A 10,734-nucleotide genomic window follows, 5' to 3' on the forward strand; every position below is an offset into this window, starting at 1 on the left:
TACCATAGTTAAGCCTTAATGACACTCTTAAATTCAAACTAGAATAATTCATGATCTAATGAAAATCGGGCAGCATTTCCCCAATTTCGTCAACTTCCATCATATTACAAAACAACTCCCAAACATCCATAATACACCCACAATATCATAATCAAGTAATCACATTCCATTAAGCCTTCAAAATTCATCCTTATGTTCATCTTATACCAACAACTTCACACCCATTTTAGCACATTTTCATACAATGCTTCCTTATCACTATTACTACCTTTCATAACAAGATTATATCCATATTATACTAAGAATCATGACCCAAGGTAGCTTACTACTCAAAAACATCATAAAAATTGCATTTAGCCCTCATTTTCTACTTTCTTCTTCTACCAAAGTTTTTCAACAGCCAAGCATCCATGATAACATCATGAAAACTAACCTTTTATCTCATGGGAATGAGCTTTGGAGTAGCTATCAACTTAGGTGAAAACCCTAGCTTCAATACCCAAGAATCTCTTGTAGTTTACTAACCCTAGGGAGCTTTCTAACACATGAACACTTTGATTCTTGCCTCTTGATCTTTGTTTTCTCTTGGGTTGGAGTGGAATATTCTTGGAGAAGGGTTTAGAGCTTTTAAGACTTGTGGAAAATGAAAAATGAAATAAAAGAGCAAGAGCCATCTATTTATACAAAAAAGTAAAACTCAGCCCGATGGACTTATACGGACCACTTATACGGTCCGTATAATATTATACGGTCCGTATAGGTGGACCGTATAATACCTCCAAGAAAAAGACCCTTTCTGTAAATGTCAAGTTATACGGACCCCCTTATACGAATCGTATAAAGTTATGCGGACCGTATAAGAGGTCGTATAACTCCCAGTTGTCCGAAACTTTCTCTCGTTGATTCGTTTGACTTCCAATCCTCGTGGAACCTTCTTGACACTTACATAATACTTTACTAACCATAAAATAGGCCCTATAGCAGCCCCTGGAGATATCACCAAATAAATATTAGCTCAATTATAGCGAAAACCTTTCCGAACTCGACTTGTATTTCACTTCCTTCAACAAACTAAATTTCACATATTCATACAACTTCAAAATCTTATGGTATGCACCTTAAGCTATCTAATATCTTCCTTAACCTCGTAAGGGTTTCATAATCACTTTAAGCTCATGTTAGCCTACTCACAAGGCAACAAAATCAAAAAAAAATCGAGGTGTAACATTTGGTCACATGTGCGTTTGGTATCTACTTGCAATTTGATTTTTGCAAGGTAATTTGCTCAAATTGATAAATTAAGAGCATGGTTCCAAACAATACAATTATGTTAATAATGCTGGTTTATATCCATAGTTGGTTTAGAAGAAACGGTATGCCTCCAATATGATAGTTGAACCGTTGAGTATGAGAATAAAACACCCAATTTGGTATGGGATATGTTATTTAGCACATAGTAGCACTTGTATGCATCAAGCCAAACAGGTAATAATAAAAACCTCATCACGATTGGTTCAGGGTCAGGAACCAAATAATATGCATCTAGAAACATTTGAATGTGCGGGAAAAAATTCAATTGCACCACCACAACGCACAAATATGGATCCCCAAAGAAGGTTGGGGATATATGTTAGTGTTACTAGCATCCAAAATCAAAGGGCGCAATCGAGTATTAGTGACTTCACATAAACAATGAAGCTTTCGGATTTATAGTCCAAATACCTGAAAATGGAAAGCCAGTGGGGTACATTATATATACTGCGAAAATGAAATGATGAAAATAAAGTCGTTAGATCTAAATAACGACTTATGGCGCTAAGGTTTTCTTCTTGCAAAGACCTGACATTGGTTATATGCAGGCATATTCTCCTGTGGTGGATGCAATCACTTTCAGAGTTCTTATTAGTCTAACAATATATGAAAACTCAATATGCGTATAATGAATTGTTGTCACTATTAATATTGCTAGCTAGACAACAAAATCTTTATGAAAATCCCTGAGGGATTCAAAGTGCCTGAAGCATAAAATAGTTCTCGGGGAACTGGTTCGATAAAGTTTCATAAGTCCTTATAAGGATTGAAAAGAAAAAAAAATCAGCGCGCATGTGATATAATTTCCTTAGCAAGTACATATTACAAGATGGGTGCAAAAGTGGCCCAATTTGCCCTTGTGTTTCTATAAAGAGGTGTGGATCTAAAGTCGTTATGATTATTGTGTATGACTGGGATATTATTGGAACGCTTAAAAGTTTCCAAATGCAGTTAGATGAATGATTTTGAAAAGACAATTTCTTTTTGGCCTACAAATCAATCATTTGACAAATAAAATATTTGTTTATCAGTAAAGTTACACATAGAAAGGGTGATCCATTGAATACCCCAATGGTTGTGAACTCACTTGTACAAATAAAGATTCATTTAGACCTCATGAAAATGATGGAATATTCTTTAGTGCAATAGGTGCACTTATATATCTTGCTAATACTATCATTATGAATAACATATTCTATTAGAGTACATGCAAAATATAACTCCTATACACATATATTTGAAGGAAATCAAAAATTGATATATTGTTTATTCTAACAAATACTATCAAGATTTTATTGTCCTTACAAATGCAGGATATTTGTATGATCTAAGTGAACTTTGTACGATCTCATAAAATTATTTATTTGCACGTGAGTGTATTCCATATTATCTTATTTTGTAAGGCAGTTAATAATTGCTACTTGGGCAAATCACTCAAAGATACTAGTGACTCTGATGGAAGTCGAGAATGTGTACTATGAAGGTGATCAATAACTCAACATATTTAGGAAGGAACTGTGTGGTCTCTCTTTGAAGATAAAGATTCCAACACTACAGGATATAATGCTGCTGGAGATAGAACAAAATTCATTTCACCAGAATTCTTTTTCACACATGATCTTCAACAGAATAGTGAAATTGATGTTCAACAAATTCGGCCAAATGGTAATTTGGTGGATGTATTTACCAAGACATTGCCAACATCAATATTTAGAAGTTGATCTGCATGATTTGAATATGCCCTTGCCGAGATACAAAATGATGTTCTCTTCAGGGGGAGTGAAATACGCGTTGCACTCTTTTTCCCTTAACCAAGGTTTTGTCCTAATTGGGTTTTCCTGATAATCTTTTTAATGAGGCAGCTCTCAATGCGTATTACAAAATGTATGTACTCTTTTTCCTTCACTAGGCTTTTTCCTACTGGGTTTTCCTAGTAAGATTTTAACGAGGCAGCAAGCAATACGTGTTATGAATAACTGTGTACTTTTTAGTTTTTCATCCGAATTTTTCTTTTACATGGATATCCAAGGGGGGGGGGGGGGGGGGGGGGTTGTAAATAAATTAGTGTGGATGCCATGTCCCCACATGTACTATGGCACTATGATCTCTCCAAGTCTTTGAATAGCCTTTTTCATTTATGAAAGAAGACACCCAAAAAAAAATAGAAAGAATTATTATACTACACTTGCTCCTTTCCCTCTCTCTCTACGTGCTTTTATTGCTCCTTTATTTTATTACATCGCTTTTATTTTATAACAATACAATTGTTTTTGGGTTAGTATCTTTTGTTTACTTCAAACCCCAAAAATAAGTAAAGAATCACTTACTTTTTAGAAAAACATTTTCCTTCAATACCGACCATACATTTGGTTGAGGACTTTTGAACTAGCACTCGAGTTATTTTTATAAAAACTTAGGGAGAGTATGACTAGCAGATCCATATTTGTGGGTTTCTTATAATAAAAAGCTTAATAGTAACTTTTTTCAATTGTGTTCTCATTCAATACATGTTTTAAAATATCTCTCTGAGTTTTTTGACTTTCTAATTACATCATCAGAAATTTGGAGAGAAAAGGCAAAAAAATTAAAATTCCAAATTAAACGAAAAAGAAAATAAAAATAAGATATCATTATCCAAAAATTTATGATGGAATCTGGTGGCACGTCGCCTTCCCATCCCGTATAATGTGGTTGCTAAAATGTACGACGCAGCATCAGCATGGTAAAATGCTTGAAGGAAGTCTACTATTAAACTTTCTTCAACTCTTTTTTTCATTTACTCTTGTGTGGTCTGGGCTAATAATAAGATAGAATTCCCTTGTAATAAAGGAAAGAGGCGTACAAATTGAGGTTTGGCAAGAACGATAGTTATACCATTCCGCGATTTTTCTTGAATATAATTCGCCCAAATATATCAGATTCCAGTATAACAAGATATAGTAACTTTTCACCCTCAAATACTAGAAGGGCTGAGAATTTCCTTCTATGCAACACAAGGGCAGTTAAACTTAACCCTTTTTCTGTGCTTGTGGCTGCATCCCTCCCCCAACCTGACACCATCAACCCTTTCCGCTAATTTCAGGCAGCACAACAACCACCCCTCTAAGTCTACTTTTCAGTACCCAAAGCACATTAAAACCTACTGAAAGTTTTTCGTATTAGTTTTTTTCCATTTTCGGCGACATAATAAAATTATCCGGATGGCGCTGGTGAGAAAATTGATCTGGAGTTCGGCCTGAGTCGATGGATGTGGTAGAAGTCCATGTACAGTATGATTACAAACTACCCGCAAGGATGGCCCAGTTGGTTGAGCATGAGGTTTTCATAATTGAGGTCTCAGGCTCGAAATCCCCTGCCTACAACAACAGAGAATTTGCCTTCTAAATCAAGCTCATCTCACCGGGCTTGCCTAGTGCGGGTTATTTCTCCTATGTGGTTTGCAAGCTACTGCACACGAGCTAAATTTACCCTATGCGCACCCGAAGGGTAGCGGCTGCGAGTTCCCATGTCCAAAAAATAAAAAGTATTTAAGTACAAACTACAAAATTTCCTTCAGTGTCAGATAATTAACCAATAGAGAATACACATTCTGTCACCAAAAACTTGACAGTAAGAGCATGTTTAGATGGGCTTAAAAAAAACAGAAACAGCTTATAAGTTAAAAAAAATAAATTGGGGTAGGCCAACTTATTTTTTTGACTTATAAGCTTAAACTGCTTTAGATAAGATAAGCTAAACGGGCTCAATTAATTTTTTGAGCTTATTTTAAGCACAAAATGGCTTTAAACTAGCCAGGCAAACACTCAAAAAAACTGAAAACAGCTTATAGGCAACTTATAAGCCAATCCAAACGGGCTCTAAGTATCTCCATTGAACTCAACAGTCATACGCAATTATAGGGTACTCGGACAAAACGAAGAAAGAGAACAAAAAAGACCATCTTAACATAAGTAACCAGGCCTCTATAATTCAACCGGTAAGAGTGTCAAAGCCCTCACCAACTAAAAGAGCCTACTCTTGCTTCCTTCCCCCAGCAGGGTCAGAATATGTACTAACATCTACTCTAACACACCTTAATCAAACTGCCTACTGAAGAACAGAAACAAGTAAATATAACAAGTAAATATAAGACCAGATTGGGACTGCAAGAGCAAAACTAAAGACCACCTAATCCAAGTTTCATTTTCAGAACAAAGTCATCCCATCAGAACCTCTAAACAATAATACCGGAGGACCGGATGCTCAAACGACATTATTTGCATTGATAATTCAGACAAGACCCCCAATATCAAAAGCTGGATATTAATTAGCTAGCGAAGCCCAAATACTTCTCCAAAATAGCCTTGCTAAGATATTTGGCACAGCTAACTTCACAACATAAATGATGCACTTCATAGATGCTCGACTTTCATCATAAAGAAATCAACTATTCCATTAAACAAAACAAAAATAATCAAAAAGCAATTCCCAGTGCGTTTGTAGATCCAAAGCGATGAGTCAAGGTTCCAAAATTACTTCATGGGATTTGTGCACTTGGCAAATCTAACCTCACATTGTCAAACAGGAAGAACAACTCTACTAAAGCATGCAAAACTGAAATTTCTGTCTAGGAAGAAACAACAGTATCACAAAACCCTAATTTCATAATTCTAGTGTTGTTCACTCATCATCAGACTCATCATCATTTCCAGCAGCTGAATTCAAAGCATTCAGTCTTTCAATCAACTTAGCCTTCCTTTCCTCATAAGTCAGCTTCTTCAGATTGTACCTGCAATAGAAGCCCAAAGAATTAAATGCGTGAGACAGGAGCATAAAATACAGAAGAGATAGCGTAGACAGTGAATTATTTAAAATACAGATAATCACAGCACTTTAATTGGTCTGGTTAGCAAACATTAAATACAACTAGAACACTGAAAATCATAGAGCATTTTAATTGGTCTGGTCAGTAAACATGAATATGGCACTATAGAATTAAGATCCACCAGACAACAATAATAAAGAAGTCCCATTTGCACATAACATAAACAGGAAATATAGAGCCTCCAGGCACACAAGGAAACAAAACTAATGTGGTTGAGGACTTAAAACCACACTGACATTATTGCACTTTTGACACATTTGCAAGTGCAACTTAAACTTCTTTTTACCAATATAAATAAAATGTAATGGCTCATAAGGTTAACAAACTAAAAATAAAATCAGACCTCTTGTGCTGCTTGGGAGGCTGCTTCCCGGATTTCTTTGGGCTTGGATCAGAACGTATGGCAGCATGAACCTTCTTGTACATCTGTTCGAGATCATCAGCCTCAAGACCCCGCTTAATGTACTCACTAAAGTGAGACTGAAATTTCTCAGGCTCATCTTCTATCAAAGTCTGAAAACACATACAGGTTCCTTCACATTTTAGAGATGGAAAATAGGAAGACACCAGAACCATCAAAGATGAACCTCATTACCAAGATTACCACAAATATTGTCCATGGAATTTGTAAATGAACAAAAATTCAAAAAGTCTGTTCTGTCTCACCTTCATATATGTTGCAACATGGCCACCATAGATGTACTTGCGGTGAACATCAGCATCAAGCTGCTTGGAGTCCTTGCTGAATCCAGCAAACCTCTTCTCGCCATGAGGAATATCAAGCCCACCATCCAATGCACCCTGAACATGAGCAGAGAAAGAGTAAATGAGTATGGAATGAACAAATGCAAATGACAGGACAAATCCTTGAGACACAGGCCCGCGGAAAGAAGACATGCATTTAAAGGCCATCAGCCAGACACATCAAAAGGCCCAACTAACCCATCAATATTTAAATAGACAAACAACCACTCTTAAATTTCCTCATACAATACCAACCATTGTTTGTAATGTCATCGCAGGGGTTATACCAAGTGGAAGCCATTCATTAAAGGTTGAAGGAAGGTGAAAGAAATAAACGGAGTGGCCGTTTCATCAAAACTTTTCCAAATCATAACTATATTGCAATTTAGACTATAACAGGTTGAAAGAGAATGAACAGAAAAAGTAGAATTTACCTTGAGAGCACCAAAAACACGATTTCCAGTAGTAGTTCTAATAAGGCCCACATCCAAGAGAGCACGGAAGGGCCTCCTGCTTTCAGCAGGTTCAACTGAGTAATCCTCCCCACTGGCCTGAAAAGATTAATAATACCCATTACTAACTAAAGCCAACAAAATTGCATACACCAATAAACCTTGATATTGCAGCTGCCACTTACCTCAGGGTTTCCTTGATACTCCTCATCCATTTCGAGCTTCTTGAGAACTCGTCTTGCCAAGAGAAGTCCAGTACAGTATGCTAAATTAACATTGAATCAATTAGCACTGATCAGAGAAGAGCTGCACAATTTCAAGTGACATGACCCATTAAGAAGAGGTTCTGTAAATACCAGCAGCATAATTTGTCAGTCCAACTTCAAGGCCAAAATGAGGCAGCTCACGGGCATATGCAGAGGCAAGAATCATATCACCAGCTATGCTAGCTGACACAATTTGGGCTATTATGTCCTGATTAGTCTGAAAGAACGTTAAGGTAAATAAAGCAATATAGCATAACTGATGCCAATTTTAGCAACTTCACCCATCTGGGGTTACAGACTAGCACGAAATGAACTAGCTGTAATAGCAACGAGACCTTGATTATTTTTATTGTTAATAGCAACAAGATCTTGAATAGGAGATACTATCAAAAGTAAATAGATCAAAACCCAAGAGTAAGTCCCTAAAGCGAGCAGCAAAGATCAAGAATGATGCTTCTAAAGGATACAAATCGGACAACAAGACGATATTTTGGAGTATTGTACTTGTTTTTGTCCTGATTTATCAAGCGATTCCTTGCTCTATAGTCAGTCTTTCCCTCTGCACAGTAGCAAAAGTTCATGAGCTGCTGAGGTAAAAGGTTTGATAGCAAAAATATATAAAGGATAAAGAAAAGAAAACTACACACCTCTCCTTCTCTTGAATTTAACCTGGTAACGCTTAAAGTAAGCCCTAGTCTTCTGGACTTTGATGAATGCCTGCACACAATTTTAGTAAGCATCAACAAGAATATGCATACTTAGGTATTGGGCAGTAAGGCAAGCTTCAATTTTAGAAATGTATTTCAGTCTAAACGCAGAGAATAAGATAGCTATCAAGATTGGATAAGGAAAATTGAACTTTCTACAAAGTGTAGTCAAACAATAGCATAACACTTAAAACGCCCAGAACAAACTACAAAATAATGTGATGGAAGTTTCACACGGGACAAGTACATCAATTTCAAGCTCTAAAGTGACTAACTAAGCAAAAGCAAAAAAAATGTGTCAATACGACCAATAGTTTCTGATAAACACATCATCGTGAGACACATAAACACATACATATGCATACACACACACACTCACTATAGTGTGTGTAATATTTAAAAAGTCACAACCACAGATTCATGGCTTTATGCTCCACATAAAGCCAAATGTTTGGCCATTAGAATTATTCACTTTTTTCCGGATTTTTTTTTTACTTTTTTCCGGAATTTTTTTTTGCTTTATTTGAAAATCAGCTTTTTGCCATGAAAATTCCAAATACAACTTTGAATTTGGAAAACACCTAAAACTCGATGTTCACTTTTAATACATTCAAACAACCAAATATTTTTTGCAAAAACTATAACCAACACAACTCAATCTTCAACTCCAACTTCAAAAATACCAAATAAAGTAAAAAAAAAAAGGGTTTCCGTGGCCAAACGACTACATATATTTATCAAACAGGCAGAAATAGACAGGCAAAAAGAAGTTACAGCACATAAATAGTAAACGTCGCATAGGGTCAAGTAGAGAAGAAGGCTGATTAATATCTATAAACTTCAGAATGGAGATATTCCTAAGAAAGTTTTACTACAACAGTAACATTGTATTTCTGTTCTTTTTCTTAGCAAATGTGGGTAACTAGATAACAATAAAGAACGAAGCTTACCATTGTTCCTCCTGGCGGCGGGGGATGGGGGATGGGGGTGGGGGGAATGAGGAGCAAGCTGTTTGTTTGTGAAGAGAATTAATACTGCTGTCAGGGCAACATCAAATAACTACACACAAAACCCTAGTCATGTATTTTGACCTTACTGCCCTTCCACTAGAGACCCCAAAGGGCTTTCTGTCTTTCTGATGGCCGTTTCCATTTGGCTTTGTTTGCAAAGAACCTGTAAATTTGCGGTTGAATTCACTGAATCATCCTCTACAAAATATAACACATCGCCTAAATATTATGTCAAAATCGCTTAAGTATACAAAGAGTCATTTACATTTATTCATTTTTATAAAGACCCTTTTTAACTAATTTCTCCTATACTTTGAGAATTAAGACCCATTTGGCCATGAAAATTATTCACTTTTTTCGGAAAAAATTATTTTTACTTTATTTGAAAATCAACATTTAGCCATGAAACTCTTTTTCTTTTTTAAAATTGTTTTATTATTACACAGGGTAGGGGAAATGGGAAGAGCATTACAAGGTGGGAATCGAACCCTAACCAACAAGGTGAAAGTTCAGGTAGTCAACCAACTGAGCTACTAAGATTCCTCGGCCATGAAATTCCAAATACAACTTCAATTTGAAAGACAAAAAAAACACCTAAATCCTGATTTTCACTTTCTGTTTTGGACCATTGCATTTACTTTTTCTTTCTCAATATACACTAAATAATTTATTTTTATAAAAATTACGCTATTTATATTAGCCACCAAACTGTTGCATGCTCTACTACCTATTACCCAATATTCTAAACTTCATAAAAAAGGGAAAAGGGTCAAATATACCCTTGTACTATCGGAAAAGGACCAAATATACCCGTCGTTATACTTTGGGGTCATATATACCCCTGTCGTTATACTTTGGGGCCAAATATACCCCTCATCCGTTAAAGTTGTCCAAGGTGTACATCCGATCCTACGTGGCTGCTACACGTTCGATGAAGTGGATGCCACATGACATGCCACCTCAACAACCCTAACCCATTTTACCCCTCCCCTCCTTCCAGCACTTTTCCTTCTCCTCCTCCACCATTACCGCCACCATGACCGCCTCTTCAAATTCCAGGCAGCATCAATAGTCAGTGACTTATGAAGTTGATGATGTGGAAGCCAGCTCAATCTATACCCAAACACGATTTGTGGTCAACAAATAAGTTTCTGAGTTTTTGGCCAGTCAAGAACACGATACTACTGATAATTTTATTAACGCTGATGATCTCTCAGAGACTTGCATCAATTGATTAATTTGACATAGGAGTGTTGTTATAAGATGCTTCAAAAGTTTACATTCCTTTTGCCAACTTGCAAAACAGGATGAGGGAAGGGTGCTACTGAATTGTCATTTACCATTTTATTCGCTATGCTTTCAAAACTTTTTGAAGCTCTT

At 36.3% G+C, this 10,734-nt stretch overlaps 1 protein-coding gene across 1 annotated transcript; it reads right to left on the bottom strand.

Annotated features, from left to right (window-relative positions):
* Positions 1-5,680: 5,680 nt before the first annotated feature.
* Positions 5,681-9,532, bottom strand: LOC132631643 (large ribosomal subunit protein uL18-like). Its single transcript, XM_060347300.1, has 9 exons — positions 9,295-9,532; positions 8,285-8,354; positions 8,105-8,196; positions 7,728-7,854; positions 7,557-7,636; positions 7,354-7,470; positions 6,842-6,976; positions 6,519-6,688; positions 5,681-6,079 (listed from the first exon to the last, which is right to left on the bottom strand). Exons 1-9 carry the CDS (start codon positions 9,295-9,297, stop codon positions 5,971-5,973), a joined length of 903 nt encoding a protein of 300 aa, XP_060203283.1. The 5' UTR covers positions 9,298-9,532; the 3' UTR covers positions 5,681-5,970.
* Between the last annotated feature and the right edge of the window lie 1,202 nt (positions 9,533-10,734).

This window comes from Lycium barbarum, chromosome 3 (genome assembly GCF_019175385.1).
Source record: "Lycium barbarum isolate Lr01 chromosome 3, ASM1917538v2, whole genome shotgun sequence".
Classification (NCBI taxonomy): Eukaryota; Viridiplantae; Streptophyta; class Magnoliopsida; order Solanales; family Solanaceae; genus Lycium; species Lycium barbarum.

Excerpts from the sequence above, each read along its gene's own strand:
- LOC132631643 (XM_060347300.1), bottom strand. Across the intron at positions 7,471-7,556 it reads AGTATCAAGGAAACCCTGAG|GCCAGTGGGGAGGATTACTC; the intron begins GTAAGTGGCAGC and ends TAATCTTTTCAG. Across the intron at positions 6,977-7,353 it reads GTGTTTTTGGTGCTCTCAAG|GGTGCATTGGATGGTGGGCT; the intron begins GTAAATTCTACT and ends GCTCATGTTCAG.